At 40.2% G+C, this 19,131-nt stretch overlaps 1 protein-coding gene across 5 annotated transcripts in view; it reads left to right on the top strand.

The window, feature by feature from the left end:
- The window catches only part of CHD2 (chromodomain helicase DNA binding protein 2), a 111,912-nt gene that overhangs the window by 68,511 nt on the left and 24,270 nt on the right, over positions 1 to 19,131 (top strand). For all 5 annotated transcript variants that reach the window (XM_020872709.2, XM_020872699.2, XM_020872729.2 and 2 more), the window contains 11 exons: positions 161 to 253; positions 3,638 to 3,808; positions 4,735 to 4,910; positions 9,297 to 9,338; positions 9,892 to 10,031; positions 12,842 to 12,980; positions 13,172 to 13,322; positions 14,430 to 14,552; positions 15,762 to 15,890; positions 16,770 to 16,910; positions 18,611 to 18,745. In XM_020872709.2, the coding sequence (XP_020728368.2) occupies positions 161 to 253; positions 3,638 to 3,808; positions 4,735 to 4,910; positions 9,297 to 9,338; positions 9,892 to 10,031; positions 12,842 to 12,980; positions 13,172 to 13,322; positions 14,430 to 14,552; positions 15,762 to 15,890; positions 16,770 to 16,910; positions 18,611 to 18,745 (1,440 nt within the window). The remainder of the gene's footprint in view (positions 1 to 160; positions 254 to 3,637; positions 3,809 to 4,734; positions 4,911 to 9,296; positions 9,339 to 9,891; positions 10,032 to 12,841; positions 12,981 to 13,171; positions 13,323 to 14,429; positions 14,553 to 15,761; positions 15,891 to 16,769; positions 16,911 to 18,610; positions 18,746 to 19,131) is intronic.

Genomic DNA, 19,131 nt, shown 5'->3' with positions numbered 1-19,131 from the left:
CTTATGATTTGTATAAATAGTAGTTTGAAATGTTGGATATAAAACATTATAAAAACTGAGTGTAAAAGAAAATGGAGTATCAGAGAAGAGAGTTGGTTTGTTTGCACCAGTACTCTCAGTCAATGCTAACCACTATTGCCTTTTTACCATGTTCTTTTAGGAAATGGATATAGATGAAATTTTGCGCTTGGCTGAAACCAGAGAGAATGAAGTCTCAACAAGTGCAACAGATGAACTTCTGTCACAGTTTAAGGTATTAAAATCATTGTCTGAGAAAGTCCTTGACATTGATTTGTGAACCAATAATAAGTAATGCCTGTCAGTACTCTGTCAGTGCAAGACACTCTATGCTTTTCTTTTTACCTAAGTTGATTCATATCCCTTACAATCATTCTCCAGTGTTCCAAGAATGGTGTAAATATAGACTGTACAGTCCTTCCCATGGGGGTAACCACCGAAGTGGTCCATCTTGCCCAGAGTTGGTGGATAGAAGAGAAATAGTTGGTGTGAAAAAGGCTGCAAATACGCCGTCAGTGGGACAGGTGGAGAACTAGATAATGAGCTCTGGGAGGGACATTAGTAGAATCATGACAAAGAGAGGTCAGAGGTATGAAAGTAGAAGGTGACAGTGGGGAAGTTCCTGCTGACTTCGTGGCATTCGGGAAGTTGTGGGATGGTTGGTGGTATTTGATAGAAAATTAAATGAGTTCAGGACTAAATGCAAAAGCTGGATACCGGATGAGTAGCAGGTGACTGCATTGAGTATAGACTTTATTAAAAAGCTTAGTAAGGAAAACAGTGAAAGTAATTTATAAGGATGAAAGGGTCAGGCAAGGTAAGGCTTTTGAAAGGTGTTACCATGTTTCTAGGTTGAGGAAAGAGCTTGAGAATAGGAACACATTGAAGGTTCTAAGGAAAGAAGGACAGTTTGGTTGCACATTGCCCAGGAGGAGACTGGAAGGGATATAATCAAAAGCACAGATGGAAGAACTGGCCTTTGAAAGACAAAAGAAGAATCCACTTCGGGGAAGGAGAGGGGAGAGATGATATAGAAGCTCCAGTTGGTGACCTTACTTAGCAGTAAGTGAGGTGTTTACTGAGAAGTGGAGCAGTTTTGGGATGGCTCCATCCAGGGGCCAGGAGTTGCTGGGAGAACTTGATAGGGACTAGAGCTGAATTTAGAAGGTGGGGCTTCATGTTAGAGCAAGTCAGCAGGATCAGATGACTCTCCAGCATTACTTGAGGTCAGAAAAACTGGATCAGTTGTTCATTCCAAGGTGTGGAAGATTGGCTTAGGAGGCACAGAAGAGTCATCAAAGTGGCAAAAAGTTGCCCAGATTCAAGTGAGAATGTGGTTGAGTGGATTCATCATTGGTTGGTTCGTGCGTGTTAGGGATGAGGGTAAGAGGTTACATGGGTGATTTTGTGTGGTAGACCCACTAGGACTGAGAAAGAAGTGTTTGGGAAGAAGCAGTACTTTGTGATGAAGTCCAGGCTTGGCCACAGGTAGAAGTTGTCTCAGTGGAAGAAAAAGAAAGGGGTTGAGTGGATCACAGAACGCTAGGATCAGAGATAATGTGTCTTAAGGATGCAGAAGATGGAGGTGAATTGTTAGCGTTTCAACTGGATTTCACTTCTGTGACTAATGCTCCCTTCTTAAACAGAAGTAATCTTCATGACGGTGTCCTAGTCAAAATATATGATTATTTAGTTCTGAAAAATTTCTGCGTATTACAGATTGATCAGAAGCCAGATGACTGGTGACACTTGTCTTTCTAAAGCCCTTTTGGCCATTATGTTTCAGCATCTAGTTAGGTGGGATTCTGGTTAAGGTAGGGACTCTGTGTCTGGAGCGCATCACTGAATTGACTTTCTTTTCCTAATAATTCTTTTTTATTAACCTAATTTAACATGTTGGAAACATAACAAACATTTTTTAAAGATATTTATGACTACATATTTCTTAAGTAATAATAACCAATCCTTAGAAAATTCATGCTACACTTTAAGCACTGTTTTAAGTGCATTCTGTGTATCAGTCTTTCAGTTGTTACAACAATGTTATGTTGAAGTCACTCTCACCATCATTTATAGATGAGGAAGCTGAGACACACGGAGGCTCAGTAGACCCCCTAAAGGCACACGTTTGGAGTGGCCATTCCTTAGACAGGGAGTCTGGCCCTGGGCTGTTGCACCACTCGTGGGGAGTTAAATTCCCAACTGCATGAGCCATTGATGTATGTGTAGTATTGCATTTGTATCAGCTGATACCATTTTAAAAGTGAGATCTAAAGTGGTTACAAATAGTGCTTAGCTTGAGAGGTCAGTCAAATAATTTGTTTTATGGAACAGAAAAATGTTAAATTTTAAATCTCAGGAATTACACACCTCTGATTTTGTCCTGGAATATTAAAATTCTGATTGTGAAGACATGGTATCCATGTTGGAAGTTAGAGTTAATTTTGCCTGAAAGTCCTGATTTCAGTGTCAGCTCTTAAGTTATTTTGAGGAATGGAACTTCCTAAAGCTCTTTAACTTTAGTCCAGGCCTGGGGCCTGCCCACCACTGCTCAGAAGTGGCCAGAGTTGGTAGATGTTTCTCTGTAGCCATAGTCTAAGACTTTCAGACTCATACATGCAGATGCCTGTCTTTTTGGAATACATATTATGTCTATATAAATAGATACTAAATATCTGATATCAGGCTTTCCTGATAGCTCAGTTGGTAAAAAATCTGACTGCAGTGCAGAAGACTGGGATTTGATCCCTTGGTCGGGAATATCCCCTGGAGAAGGAAATGGCAACCCGCTCCAGTATTTTTGCCTGAAAAATCCCATGGACAGAGGAGCCTGGCGGTCTACAGTCCGTGGGGTCACAAGAGTTGGACATGAGTTCGTGACCAGACCACAACATGAAGTAAATGGAATATTCTTCCAAATTTGCTTGAATTGTTTGCATTTTATGTTTTTGTTTTTATTCCTGAGACTAAAGTACAGTTTCAAGCATGTGAAATTATGAAATACCTTGAGCTTCTATACTTTTAATAAAAGTGAATAAGGTAACCAGTTGACTAGATAGTAGCTACTGCTTTGAGTTACTCTTTGTTTCCGATGAGCTCTATTCAGTAGCAGTTTACTGTGTACAGGCCTGTCAGTCGACACTGGGCTAACATTAGGGATTTGGATGTTATGATCTATATTTTGTTTTTGGCCACACAACACAGCATGTGGGATCTTAGTTCCCTGACCAGCAATCAAACCTGTGTCCGCTGCAGACCACTGGACCACCATGGAATTCCCTGCAATTATTATCATCTAAATAAATCTAAAAGTTCTAGTTAATATATTAGAAAATGTGTATGATTTAATAGCACATCTTTTAATAAAACATAAGACAGTTTGTTTCTTTATTCTAAAGTAAAATTGCCTGATGAACTTTAGAACTTCGCAAGTAGATTTTGTTGAGGGGATAAGGGAGAAATTAGTAGAAAACTGATTTTTTTGATTATGTAATATCATAGGAGTCCTATTATCATTCATAGCATTTTAGATTCAAAGCACTGCATGAGTTGGCGTTTCAGTAGTTGGTGTTTGGGAAGTAGTGAAATGTCGGTCAGACTGAAGTCCTTTTGTTGTAAGGTTGCCAACTTTGCAACGATGGAGGATGAAGAAGAGCTTGACGAGCGCCCTCACAAGGACTGGGATGAGATCATCCCCGAGGAGCAGAGGAAGAAAGTGGAGGAGGAAGAGCGGCAGAAGGAGCTGGAAGAGATTTACATGTTGCCTCGAATTCGGAGTTCCACTAAAAAGGTGATCTAGTGAACGAGATCTGATATGGAGGGTTGGTTCCAGGGCAGAGTTTTGGGAACTTAGCAGAGGGAAGTGTACACGTGCACAGGGCCCAGGTGCATACCTGGGAGACGTTCCATCTCTGCATCTTGGCCCTTTATGAGATGGCTGAACAGAATTTGAGTTTGACAGAAGGCTGCATTTTTTCACCTGACACTAGAAGTAGTAATTCTGACAGTTTGGTTCTGATCTGCAAGGCCTTCAGCTTTCAGAGTCAAATGTCTCTTCGTCTGTAAATGTTCGTTCATAGCACTTAGTATGAATACTTAAAGATTTTTTAAAGGTGCTTCAGTTACAAAGCACCATGAGAGGCACTATCTAATTTGATTTTTGCAAGAACATAGAAATAGATAAACTATGTTTTTATTACTCAATTTGTTGGTGATAGCACACTCAGGTCTGCCTAAGATCCTAGTAAATCAATATTAGCTAATAGTAGTTGTTATTGAGTATTCACAGTGTACCAGGCATAAGTCAGTGCTTTTACACTAACTGGCTCATTTAATTCATATGAAAACCCTGTATTATAGATGCTATTATCCCCATTTTACAAATGGAAAAACAAAGGCGTGGAGAGGTAATTTGCCCAAGAAAGTAAGCATGAACCTACAATCCAAATATTTTTATTCCAGGGTACTTAATGGTGACCAGATGACCAGAGACAGTATGTACTTAATGATGATCGGAGATAGTATGTCTCTGGCAGTGTGAATACCCCAGGCAGATCTTCTTTCATCACATGCTATCTGCTTCCCTCTTTCTTAAAGGCAGTTTGACTTGCCTGATACAATAGGAAGTTCTGAGCTTTAAGGAGTTAAGATGGGCTGGTCTTAGTCCTTAGATCACTTGGACCTGGCATTTGCTACAGTGTAACTTTGCATTTTCAGGCTCAGACAAATGACAGTGACTCTGACACTGAGTCTAAGAGACAGGCCCAGAGGTCCTCTGCCTCTGAGAGTGAGACGGATGACTCTGATGACGACAAGAAGCCCAAGCGCAGAGGGCGTCCCCGAAGTGTGCGGAAGGACCTGGTGGAGGGATTCACGGACGCTGAGATCCGGAGGTTGGTGGGGGCCCTGCTCTCCCTCCCCTCACATTTGGGCGGGCATGCTGTACATCGCTGGTCTGGGTGACAAGGAGGGCGGAGGACGGCAGGGAGACTGGAGCCCAAGCTTTTCCTCAGCTGAGCTCTTTGTTTACTACTTGTTATCTGCTCTGAGCATTTCATGATGAAGAAAGTCCAGCCAAGAGGAAAGAGGCTGTTGGCGGCCACCTTGGGCTGGAACTTTTTTTTGTTTTTATTGAAGAATTTGAGTACATACATGCATACATATTTAACAGTGTATATAGAAGAAATGGTATAATATAAAAAATTAAGAGTACAGATAACCCCAGTTTGCTTTCTGTTAGTGTTAATACTGGTGTCAGTTTGGTTTGCTGATACATACAGCACATTGTTGTACATAGCATATTGTTCCTCAGCTTGCTTCTTGTCACTTTCTGTCGGTTTTAGGCATCTTTCTCTGTCAGTACTTTCTACACATTTGTTGGTGTCTGATTCACATCCCTCTGCCCTCCAGAAAAATCTAAAATTGTTGCTTTCAAACCATTTCCCCCTAGTTTATATGTTATCTTTTTAAACAGGTGAAGAAAGTAGAAACTCTGAAGATAGCTAGCTTTATGATCTAATCCACATTATTAATTTAACTATATCACGTAGTCCTTTTAGGTCAGCATTTGAAGCCATGAGGTCGTTGCTTCCCACTAAATCTTAAACCTGTTCTTTTCTTCTTTCTTTCTTTCTTATGGAAAAATGTAAATACATACAAACACTGATAAAATATCAGCACCCTTTCCCCTGGGTGTTCTCTTAACCGTTATGAATCGGCACTCTGCCTCGTGTGCAGCCCTGCTTCTCCTGCCCCCTACCTCTAGTGTTGCACAGAGAAGACTATACTTGCGCTGAGGTTGAGTGGGATGTGCACAAGGTGTTTATTCGGTCTGTGTGGTTTACTGCTGTTCAGATCTTCTGTTTTCTTTGATCTTCTGCCTGATTGTTGTATTCATTATTGGAAATGGGGTGTTGACATCTCTATTATTGCTGTATTGTTTATTTCTCCTATTTTGTCAGCTATTGCGTCCTATATTTTGGCCCTCTGCTGTTAGGTGTGTATACTTGATAATATGTTGTGTTGATGGACTGGCCCTTTTCTCATTATAAAATGTCCTCTGTCTCTAGCAACAGTTTATGTCTTAAAGTTTATATCTTGGTTCAATACTCATGTAGATACTCTAACTCTTTTGATATTGTATGTGTCGTATCTTTTTCCTTTTTTATTGCAATCTACTTATGTCTTTGAATCTAACTTGCAACTCTTATAGGCTGTATTTAGTTAGAGGATTTTTTAAAATTCATTCTATTGATTTCTTTGTTTTTGTTGAAATCTTTAAACCATTTACATTTAATGCAATTACTGATAAAATAGAATTTATATCTGCATTTTTCTGTTTGTTTTTTATGTCTTGTGTCTTTTTTGTTTCATTATTTCCCCCATTACTGCATTCTTCTGTATTGCATGAGTTTTAGTATACTATTTTAATTTTCTTTTTTACATTTTAAAAATTATTTTCTTAGTGGTTTCTCTGGAGATTATAATTAATATTTTAACTTAGAACAATTTATTTTGGACTAATATCAACTTAATTTCAGTGGTATTCTAAAACTTTACTCCAGTTTAGGTACATTCCTTCTCCCTTTTCGTGCTTTTATTGTACAGGTTTAAAATCATTCAGGAGAAGTAAAGAGTTACTGAAAAAAATACATATACACTGTGTTTTTTACTTAGGTATCCTCCTGAGGCTCTTGTTTATTCATGTGGATTTGAGTTATTGTTTCATGTCTTTTCATTTCTGCCCAAAGTACCCTTCTTTAGTATTTCTTTTAGGGCAGGTCTGCAGCAACAAGTTGTATCTTTATTTGTTTGGGAATGTCTTAATTTCTCCTTTGTTTTTGAAGGATAGTCTTTATTTTTTCTCTCTTTCACATTGGATAGTCTCAGTTGACTTACCTTTTCGCTGATGTTTTTCTTCTGTCAGTTCACATCTACTCCTGTGATTGTTTTCATCTTAGTTATTGTAGTTTTCAACTCCAATTTATATGTGACTCCTTTATATAATTTCCATCTCTGCTAATATTCTCCTTTTAGTGATACATCATTCTCAAATTTTCATTAAATTCTTCAGACATGGATTCCTTTAGTTCTTGTATATATTTACAATAGTTAATTAAATCCTTTGTCTATTAAGTTCAACTTTGGATTTCCTAGAGACTATTTCCATTGAAAACTGACTTCTTTCCCTGTATATAGATTATACTTTCTTGTTTCCTATAACTTTTTGGTGAAAACTGGACATTTTAAGTAGTAAAATGTGGCTAGTCTGGACATCAAAATCCCCCTGCCAGCCAGAGTTTTTTGTGTTTGCTGTTTGTTATTGCCGTTGTTTGCCTATTTGGTAACTTTTCTGGACTAGTCCTGTGAAGTCTCCGCTCATTTAGCTTAGAGCTCAGCTAATGATTGGGCAGAGACTTTCCTAAGCACCGTGAGTCTACCAAACAGTAAATCTCCAGCCTTTGCTGAAGGGCCCCTTGTGGATGTTGAGGCGTGTGTTCAGTGCTCTGGCGGGCAGTTTACGACTTTGCCTTGTTGTTCAGCTCCTGTTTGTGTGGAGCCTGAAGACTGGTCAGAGCTGAGAGATGAACAACTTCTCCTGCCTTCACTGTGCCAGCACACAGCCCTACACATGGGCAGCCTTCTAGATTCCCGGGAATATGCCTTAGCTTTTCAAAGACACCTGTGAACATCTTTTCACCCCAGTTTTTCCATCACAGTTTTTGATCAGCTTGTTCATCCCCAACTTATAGTGCTGCTTCAGGCAGCCATGGTGTTGAACCTTTGTCTCTGATTGATTTTTGACTGATGAACTATGGACAGTGTCTTCACAAAGACCCGAGTCAAATGCAGACGAGCCTGAGAATGGAGCCTCCCAGGGTGCCGTCGGTCAGGCGGCGCTGTTCTCCGGGGAAGGGGCTTCTGCAGAGTGCCGGCCCGTTCTGCTCCCTGTAATGGCCGCAGTGTTGCTTTTCTGCAGCTGCTGTAGCTGGGAAAGTGGTTTCCAAGGCAGTCTTGGTGCTGGGGAGAGGGCATGGGAAACAGAGCAAGTCAGAATGGCAGAGCTCACCATTCATACTGAGATTCAGCTGTTTTCTTGAATATATGCTTATAAGTTAGCTGCAAGCCTTTGATTAATTTCCAGCATTCCAACAAAGTTGACTTGGACAGTTTTTGCCAGTGTTCTTGTTGCTTTTGTGAAGGAGCAGATTTTCAGAGGTCCTTATTATCCCATCATTCCTAGAATGCTTCTCTGTCTCACTATTATTTTGAAGTAAGCTGAAAGGGCATATTATTTCAGATGTAAAATATTTCAGTATATGTCAAGAAAAAGAAATGTAGAGTTGAGGAATAACCCTCAGGCGTGCTTTCACATATAGTACTTTCCTAATCCTTGTATCCATGCTATCCCTTTAATATTGTTTCATAGCTACTGTCATATTCATCACCATTTCTAAGAATTGCCGTGCCTTCTCTTTTCATTTTTTTCTCCATGGTATCTCTTCTTTCACTGTTACCTAACCAGATAATTTGGCATTTTGCACTGATGCCCTTCATATATTGTGAATCTTGCTTTTTTAGTGAAAGTGCTAGTGGTTGGCTCTAGGGAGGGGAACAGATTACACATATATTGGCATTTAGCATAGTTTAGACTAGAGACTTGTGGAAGGATGATTAGGTTTTAGGTCAGAGACACCGTTTGACAAAAGGAGTCAGAGTTTCCAAAATAGTTTTGCCTAAAAAGTTTAAAATCACAAATTTATTTTACTTTGCCTCATTACAAAAAGTACTTGAGGCAGTCGTAAAACTCTTCTAGTTGTATTAATGACCAGAACATAATGGAAAATATTGTAGTATGTAATTGAAAATAATAGCAGTGGACTGAATAGACCTGTAAAACTATATTGGATTTTATCATAAGAGTTGTGGTTATTAAATCATTTATTACCTATTACCTATAAACTTGTATCTTCTAAAAATGATATTATTAGAGTTAAGCCACCATACTCAGTTACATCCCTAAGCAGTTTCATGACCAGTCACTGGGAATAAAGTTGATCTTTGGTTTGAAAAGCTTTTTACACTCATTTTCAGTTGGCTATTTTCAAAGGCATTCGATACTCATTCGTTTAGTGGCAGTTGCAAGGATTGGGCAAAATCTCTTTTTGACCATTTTTATGTTTTGACTGTTTTTATGGCTCATATTTCATCACAGGATGTGTTTGCACCGCATAGCTGAAGTCTCCTTTTTAAATGTGATTTATTAATCATTTTCCTAGGTTCATCAAGGCGTATAAGAAGTTTGGTCTCCCTCTTGAACGGTAAGTTTAGTAACACAACAGTTTCTTATCCACTTCTTTTTTCCTTCTATTATGTAGCAGTTTCTTTTTTTGGTTCTATTTTCCATTTTTAAGGTCTGGCACCTTTTGACAGTCTGATTTTTAGACATGACATGCTCCAGATGATTTGGAGATCAACAAAATGTGTTGCAGATGTAACTGAACTTTGCTTCTAGGAACACTGAAGTGAATGGAAGTAGGCTGGAGAAAGGAAAGTGAGCACAAAGAAGCAAACTAGTGCTAATAGCTTCTGGCCACTTCACCCGACAGCCCATTTAGTTAATAAAGAAAGCTGAACCCTTTCCCCTGTTTTCTGAATTAGTCTGTTTTTGTGGACTCTTCCAAGTCAAATTCTTTATGGCGGAAAGTAAGATAGTCATAGTCACTGCTGGAGCGTTCTTGTTGGAGCCTTGACACAGTCAGTTGAGGAATGAAGAGAAATGTGTCTTTGCAAGAGCAAGCTTATGCAAAACCAAGCGGTAGGTCACATGGGCACGGGGCCCTGAGGTGTGTCCTGGTGTTTATCTTTCCTCAGGCTGGAGTGCATAGCACGTGATGCTGAGCTGGTAGATAAGTCTGTGGCGGATCTGAAGCGCTTGGGGGAACTGATTCACAACAGCTGTGTGTCAGCAATGCAGGAATATGAAGAGCAGCTGAAAGAAAATGCCAGCGAGGGTAAGTCAGGAAGTCTGCCTCAGTGATGCTCAAAGACCTGGATTGGGATCTTTGCTGCTCAGGGGTCTCTTCTTTCTTTCTTCACACTTGTATCCTGTTGCTTCCCTCATTTTTTGAGGTGTGTATTCTCACCTGCCTTTATGTGAGCTCATTTGTTAGATCCCAAAGATTTACTCCCAAACGAAGTTGATTTGCCCAGGCTGCAGAGCACTGAACAAGCGGAATGATTTCTTTTAATGTTACTGTAGAAAGTTCAAGGTGGTTTGAATGATGTAAAGATCTGAGGAAGTAAAGCCTGACTGGGCACATTTGTATTGTGGCTCCAAGTGAGTACATTACAGACCACCAGTAGTAATTATCTTGGATGCACATACAGGTGTTGTTTTGTTGTGATAAAGGATTTAGAGAATTAATCCAAATAGACAAAGCAGCAGCTGAATATTATAAACCTCTTTGTTAGAGTGAGACTTTCTTGGCACTAGAATTTGTTGTAATTGAATTTGACCTATAGCATGTTTTCTCTTACACACCAAAAGTACTTTTGCCCGTCCTCTACAACCAGAGGTGTCCGGAGAGAGCTGAAGTCCTTGTTGTTCCAGGACACCCTTATAGTTGAACCCCAAAGAGATGAAGGTGTGACCATTCCAGTTCCCTGGACTGCGGTATATCTGTGCGGTTGCCTCCGTTCTTGTGTCTCTCTTCACTGGGGTCACTCTCAGGAGGCTCTGTCGGCTGTGAGTAAGGGTTGACACGTAGGAGGCAACCAGTGTACCTGGAATCTTGGCCCTGATGGTTCTCAGCTGCAAGATCTGAGACAAGTGATAGCCTCTCAAGGGTCTCGTGCAGAATGGAGTCGTAGCCCTGAGTCAGCGGGCTTGGATGGCCACTTGAATAATTTCATACATGTGAAGTGCTTGTCGTCATGTTTGGCTTGCAGTATTAGCTATTTCACTAAGTAGAGCATTATTTGTGCTCTGAAATTTTCTTCTTTATACTATTACTGAGAGTAATAGAATTTTAAAATACCTTGAATTTAGTTAAAAACATTTTTAGATGTGGTTTTTGTTTTTTTTCCCCAGGAAAGAAAGAAAAACTTAACTTTGGTATGGACAGTGATCCAAATTTGTGCTTTTATAGCACCCAGAATACATTCAAAAGTAAACCTTAAAATTACAGTGTTTTTCTTTTTTCCTTGTAATTGATTAGAATAAGTGTTACACTCATATGGCTAAAAAATGAAAACCAACTATCCCTGTTTCTTGTCTCTTTCTAGAAATGTAAAAAATATATATATGTGTTCAAAAAAGGAATAGTTACTATTTTAACATGATGTAGCATGCATACTGTTGTATCTTGCTTTGTCCATCTCACAGCATATCTGGGAATATTTCCTTGTGACACGTGCCCCCTCGCCCACACGTGCTCTGTGCTTATTCACAATCCGAATTTGACGGATTGCTTCCTCTGGGCATTACTTAACATGTTTCCATATACCTGTATTTTCTGTGAACTGGCATTGAGTGTATTCCTGAGTCCAGGTTTCCTGCATTGGCAGACAAATTCTTTACCAACACGCCACCAGGGGAAGCCCCTTCCGTATACCTGTATTTTCTGTAAACTAGCACTGAATGTATTCCTGAATCCAATTTCCAATTCTAATGTCAGAGTATTGATACCTCTTTTCTAAAGCCGAGAAATTTTTGTTCCTAGAAATATTAGCATAATCATGTATTTGTCTTACACATGTTTCCTAATGTTAATACCTGGTTGTACTGTTTTTTTTTTTTTGTTATGATTTTTGTTTGTTTTGGCTGTTTCTCAGCTTGCTTGGTCTTAGTTCCCTGGATTGAACCTGGGCCATGGCAGTGAAAGCCTTGAGTCCTAACCATTAGACTGCCAAGGAATTCCCCCAGTGTTACTGTTAACAATAGGACTTCTCAATGCAAAGTCTGATTCCTTTGCATTTCTTTTTGTCCTTAAAATACATGCATTAGCAATACACACAGTACTGTGTTTTAAAATTGTTTGAAGTTGTTCTTTTCTCTGTGTGGTTATGCCACCAACTTATATAGTTTAGTATCTTTTGTTTACATTTCAGTTTCTAGGGACTACTTTCTTGTTTTTATGAAACTTTGTGTTTTTTAATTATGTGAACAATTTGCATGACCCAAAGTCAGAACTGTAAAACAGGGACACAGGGAGAACCTTGCCTTCATACCTGTCCCTAGGGCTTCTTTCCTCTCACAGACAAGTGTCATTATCTCATGGATTTCGACTCTGGTCAGAAAGTCTGTGGTTAGAGCTGACCTGCTTTGTTTTTGTCTCTAGGATTACTTTAATTTGAAACTCTGAGCTAGGGACAACCTCTCCATGACTTATTTTGTTCATCCCTTCAAATGTGTTAGATATTCACTTGATCTCAGGCTTTTATAGTAAAGAAGTTCATCTTAAAAAAATTTATTGGTGAGTTAAAAAACAAAAGAAAAATCTTAAGTGTTTATTACGCCTTGAAAATCTTCTTTCATTAATTAATTTTAGAGCCAAAGTATAAAACAAAGAGGAAGATTAAAATACAATTAAAAACACTGCTGGACTGAAAAATTCTAAATCTTAAAGAACCGAACTGTTTAGAGATTATTTTACAAACATTAATTGAGAAAATTTTTTGCCTTATTGATTGTATCTTTGGATTACAGTAAACCAGAGATATACATTGAGGGAATAAGAGAGCATTTAGGATTGTTCACCTACATTTTCTGTGAAACAGCAGTGAATTCTCACGTAACAAATATGCAATTGATGTTCTTTAGGGAAAGGACCAGGGAAAAAGAGAGGCCCAACTATCAAGATATCTGGGGTTCAGGTTAATGTGAAATCTATTATCCAACATGAAGAAGAGTTTGAGATGCTGCATAAATCTATCCCTGTGGACCCTGAAGAAAAAAAAAAGTGAGTATAACATGTACTCACGCACGGGTGGTTGTGCCATTAGAAGATAGATTTGAAGTTACAGTTGCATGTAGTATTTTCGTTGTCTTCTCTCTGATGTACTAGAATGCTTTGTCTATGTTCATTTGTGTTTATTTCCAAATCAGAAAGGCCTCTCCTCTCACGTGCTCCTGCTTTGGAAACCTTTTCAGATATTGCTTATCCTGTCGTGTCAAAGCTGCACATTTTGATGTCGAGTGGGGAGTAGAGGATGACTCTCGTCTACTGCTGGGGATTTATGAACATGGCTACGGGAACTGGGAGCTAATTAAAACGGACCCAGAGCTTAAGTTAACTGACAAAGTAAGTGGTTCTGTGGTGCTGGAGATCTAGAAGATTTGTTGTATATTTTTATATCAATGACTTACTTTTAACTCTTTTCTGAGAGGTGGGGGATCAAATTGAAGATTAGTACAACAGTAAATTCCTGGGGTTTCTATCCTTGAAAACATTATTGTCTTTAGTGGTCTGTGGCACTGTTTCAGAGCTGAAGATAATAGCCAGGTGAAATTTTGGGGAAATATATAGGAGAAATCTTAAAATTCTGATATTTATCATAGGTTAGGTCTCATTGCAACAAATACCAGGGTTGGATTATTAATAATAAAAGCATTCCTCGGCCTGAGTTGTTGCCACTTTCTTTAAAATGATACTGGATCAGTTCTCCACTTGGAGAAAGAATGAGCCGTGCCTTGGTATTTTTTGTAATGGAGTTAAACACGGGCTGTACTTCTCCCACAAAATCAAGCCTCCCACCCTATCCGTTGCACATCAGGCTGCCTAGTAGTGAGGCCGTGCTCAGAGCTGTAAGCAGGGAAAGCTGACTGGCTCAAATTTTTGTAGGATGCGCTCCATGTTGGGCTCCCGGCAGGGCTTTTCCTGGCGCGTCACACAGCGCTCGTCCCTGGTGCGGTGTTCTCAGAGGGTGCCGGCACCCTGCCATAAGCACTGAGACCACATCCAGCCTGGCCAGGAGGTCCCGCTGTGCCCTGGCATAGCTCAGTGCTCTCCGGCAATGCTCTAAGAAGCATTTTCAATCTAAAACGAAGCTTTAACCTAGCTCCAGGGATTCCCTGCTCCTGGAAGGAGGAAATCCACGACGGCTGGGATGCTCTAGCAGACGAAGCCAACAAGCCCCTCCTACCTGAGTTGTTCTTCCCTGTTAACAGCACAGGTAGGAGCCAGTGGGAGAGCTGGATTTCTCCATCCCATTTTGTAAAACGAGAACGGCTCATAAGGGATGTTCAGTGACTGGGAGCCATGGACATGAGATAGGATCTGAGGCTTTATCTGTGTTCTGGGTGGCTGGGGAGGGAAAGGATCGCTCAGCTGTTTGTCACCTCTGTGCATCCTGATCCACTAACCGGGCCGTGGGCCATGCCGGGTGCTTCTCTTCCTTTCCTGTTGAAGATTCTGCCCATGGAGACAGATAAAAAGCCCCAGGGGAAACAGCTGCAGACCCGAGCAGACTACTTGTTGAAGCTGCTCAGGAAGAGTCTGGAGAAGGAAGGCGCCGTGACGGGCGGGGAAGAGGTGAGTGCAGCTGCCGGCCGGGCGTCCCCAGGGCCCGAGGCTCCTGCCCTGCAGGGTTAGGTGGGCAAGAGATGCCCCCGCCGGATGTGGCACAGAATGCTACCCTCTCCTTGTCAGGTGTTGCTATTGGGAGTTCAGTAGTAATGATTTGGTTGGTAATGGTAGGAATGTTTGTGTGGTAATTGACCTGAACACCTTAGCATAAACCCATTCTCCTAAAATATTGCCTCAGAATAGTTCTCATCTCTCGCAGTGCCCCTGGTCTAGATAGACTGTTGCTGTTGCTTTATGCCCTTTCCTCAGTTTTTGGAACATAGATCTTGTTACTGTCTGAATATCACTGGGTTTGCTTGTTGTTCCAGCTAACACTGGCTATGTGTAGTCACAGGTCCCAGGGATAAAATGGGTAATTAGGATACACGGTTAATTCAGAAAGTGGACTTTAGTTGCAATGGCTCAGTGAAAGATTTCAACTGAGTTACTAACAGACTCCTCTGAGCTTTGCCTTTTATTTCCTCAGCTTTTCATTTCTCTTCAAGCCTGGAAAGATGCAGATCACAGTTAGGAGATAATACAGATTACAGCCAGTACCAGTAGCCTTTATGTGTACATATTCTTAAGTGCTCCTAGAGCTACGCCATTTGTGTTAATTTCCCTGCATTGTAAACAAAGCAAATTTTAGAAAAAAGAAATCCCAATCCCATACTTTGTCCTTAGCAAAGTCCCGTTACATAAGTATGTCATTCTTCACATAATATGTTGAGGATATTCTGTAAGTTAGGTTCTGGAGAGAGAGATGATACCATGTATTTTACTTTTGGATAATAGTATATCTGAGTAGATAAACACATTTTCCTTATTTTTAAATATAGCATGCTTCTGCATTTTTTTCTGTTCCTGTCGTTATCTTTTGCATATTATCTTTGTATCTGTGCACAATGTGTTTTTCCTTCTTTTGAATTTTGTTTTGAGATTAAGTTCCAAAAAAATGAAGTCAGTAGGTTCAAGAATATGGACATTTTTGTGAGGCACACAATGTTTTTATTTTTTTCTCCTTCAGATAAAATTAATTGTACTACCTTGAATTTTCTTTTGAGTTTCCTCTTTTGAATTATGTGGCTGCTACTATGCAAAGAATCGTAATGTTATGTGGTCATGCTTTTGAGGGACTTGATTTTTAGTTTTATCATCATTTTCTTCTCTTTCCAGGCCAAATTAAAGAAGCGGAAGCCTCGAGTGAAAAAGGAAAACAAAGCACCGAGGCTGAAGGACGAGCATGGGATTGAGTTTTCATCTCCTCGACACTCGGACAATCCATCAGAAGAGGGGGAAGTAAAGGTATGAGGCTGGATTTCAGCTGAGAGTATTTTCTAACTTACATTTATTGTGCCAGCTGGTGTAAAACCATTTGAAGTGTGTTTGGTTTACATATCAGAGTAGGTAAAATGGAAATAGAAAATGCATGTATCTTTGCTTAACCTGTGAGAGAGGAATATAGTTGTTCATGTAAAATCAGTGATTGAAAATTCATAGATAATGGAAGCAAAGAAAGGGAACCACGAAATTCAGTGATAAATGGCAGCTGATGCTCAGCATCACTGTTGGGATGATAAGGAGTGGTGGAGACTGGTTAATCAGGGAGTGCATGCCTCATGTATAGGGGCACCTATGATGCAGTTCATTGTTGGGCCTAAAAAACTCTTCTGTGGATCAGATTTGGCCCGTCTGTCAGTTTGTAACCTGTGGTCTAAGGAAAGTGAAAAGTAACTTGGTAGCATTCATCCTGTTGAATCAGTGACTGAAAACTTTATGGGATTTTATTTTGTTGCACTTTGAGGTTAGTTCCAGGAGGCTCAGCAGTGGGTAGGTGAACTAGCATGGATTTGAGTCAAGCATATGTAAATTCAGATTCTACCAATCTTACCAGTTACTACCTAGCAATAATCTCTTTGGTTTTCAGTTTTTTCCATGGGAATAATGATGCCTATGTTGAAGGGTTGCTGTGAATAACAAAGAGAAAATGTTAGTGAAGAGCATCTGCCTCTATAGGCTTCAGTTGAAGCAGATGGCTTTAAGGCTGTGTGCTTGAGAACACGCTTCTGTGGATGCAGTGGTGAATCATTGAGGGCAGTGCTTTTTAGTTTTTTTTTTTCCTAGAAAGTAAATGAGGAAATATAAAGTTTGTGGCAAAAGCTCACAGCCCCATTTGTTTTCTAGGATGATGGCTTAGAAAAAAGTCCAACGAAAAAGAAACAGAAGAAGAAAGAGAACAAGGAGAACAAGGAGAAACAAATGAGTTCTAGGAAAGACAAGGAAGGGGACAAGGAAAGGAAGAAGTCAAAAGACAAGAAAGAGAAGGTATTGACGCCATTCTACTTCCGGAGATGCCCGCAGCCTTTGGGATTCCCTTCTATGATTTAGAAATAAAACGAGGTTTGAGGGCCCTGAAAGAATTGTCATTTCATGACTATATCCCAGGAGGAAGGATGGGGCTTCCTGTCGGGATGCTTGCAGCTCTTCCTGCAGAGAGGGGGCAGTGTATGAGTTGCAGTATTCTTCAATATAGAAGCCTTTACTTGCTCTTTTATTGCACATTTCAGAGAGGGTGTTAGAATGAGATGGGACAGGAAGTTACTTGATACATGTTCTCAGGCGTATGGTAGAAAAGCACCAACCACAGATGAATCTGAATACATGAAATGTTTAGAGTTCAAACCAGATACTATCAAGAGTAGAAATAGGTTAAAAGCCTTGTTATTATGTAATCTTCATATTTGGGTTTTATGAAGTTCATTCCAAACCTAGAATTCTGATATAGTGTTGCATCTTGCTGACTTCTGATGAAGTTATTTTTCAATTAATCTTTAATCATTGTTAAAACATGCAAATAACTGAATTTTACCATCCACTTATAAGTCTAACAGATTTCTTGATTGAGGACATATGAAACTTTTATTATATGCCTATAAGAACAAATCTAAAAATTTGTTTCGAAAACAAATTTTTCAAAAAATTAGGCCGGACTATTTAGATTGCCTTGTCTTCCCACATAACAATATATCACAATTAGCTTTCCAAGCAAATAAATAAAAAAGTCATTTTTAGTAAATAAGATTTTGTTTGATTATAACTTTTTAGAAGTAATTTAAGTTTCCCATACTGACATTGCTTTCAAATTTCTAATGTTATAAACTCTACTGAGACAGATATCTTTCTTTGCATTTGTGCTTCTGCAGAAAGATACCTTTAAAATGAAATATTTAAATAGTAGATGCACAGAAAACGATTTAACCAGCAACCCTGTACCAGATATTGGTACCAGCAACAGATATTGCAGCTGTTAACATTTTCCATGTTTACTTCAAGTGGGTTTTTCTCTGGCTACTGTGTTTGGTGATCCACACAGCCATTACTGAACACCCCTAAGTTGAAGGTCCCCTCTGGTCCTTCTCCCAGTTTCATTACTCTCCTCTGTAACGCTATGAAATTGGTATGAAACCTTCTTACCCGTGTTTTTATACTTTTCCTACATATTATGTAATCATAAATGAAGCATAGTATTGTTTTATGTTTTTAAATGTTCGTGCCTAAAGTTAATTTTTATTTATATTTGTATCTCCGTCATTCTGCACGCATTCATGGATACATGAGCTTCATCCGCCTGGATTCATACACATTCAGTCACTTAAAGTATGTCGTTCTTTAGATGGAAGCACATGCTCATTCTTAGGCTCTTAATGAAGTTGCTGCTTGCTCCTCTGCTGGAGCTCTTCAGTTTACAGTCTTAGCCTCTTGATGACATTTTGTACATTTCATTGATTAGGGAATAGAAGCCAAAATAGCACTGATGAAGCTAAAATTATCATTGGCTCTGTTTAGAGACAGGAATGGGAATGATATATGATTAAACTGTGATTAAATATGTTTGGCCTCATGAGCTCTCGAAACTGAGGTCATCTGGTGTACCCACTTGTAGTGCTGTGACACAGCAAAGAAGTCCAGATTGCAAGACAGGAGCACACAAATGACAATGACTCCTGTAACTCTTTTCTGAAAAGCCTAAAGGTGGTGATGCCAAATCTTCCAGTAAATCCAAGCGCTCTCAGGGCCCTGTCCACATCACCGCAGGAAGCGAACCCGTCCCCATTGGAGAGGATGAGGAGGATGATCTGGACCAGGAGACATTCAGCATAGTAAGTCCTGAAATCGAGGGGGCAGGGTCTGCAGCTCCCGTGCTTGCCACGCCTCTCCTAGTTCCTGCGGCCTGACTCAGTCGGTCTAATAAGCAGCATGACATGACGTGAGACCAGGCTGGGGGCCTGGCCGTGTGAGCTGGAGCAGTGGCAAGCATGGCCTGTCTCACATGCTCCCGTGTTATGGGGCGAGGAGCTAAGCCGTGGCCTAGGGTGTGTTCCAAGCCGTGGCGCGCCTCCTCCTAAGAGGCAGGGAAGCGAGGGGAGAGTCGTGGACCAGGCCTTCCGTAGGATGGTGACAGGCCAGCAGCGCGTCCTCGGGGACTTGCCCCTCATCGGTGCTGCGGGTGTGTGCTTCATTGTGCTGCACTCGTGCCCCTTCTCCT

This window comes from Odocoileus virginianus, chromosome 16 (genome assembly GCF_023699985.2).
Source record: "Odocoileus virginianus isolate 20LAN1187 ecotype Illinois chromosome 16, Ovbor_1.2, whole genome shotgun sequence".
NCBI classification, from domain to species: Eukaryota; Metazoa; Chordata; class Mammalia; order Artiodactyla; family Cervidae; genus Odocoileus; species Odocoileus virginianus.
The sequence above is the reverse complement of the archived record's forward strand: the minus strand, read 5'-3'. Positions and strand labels throughout refer to the sequence as shown.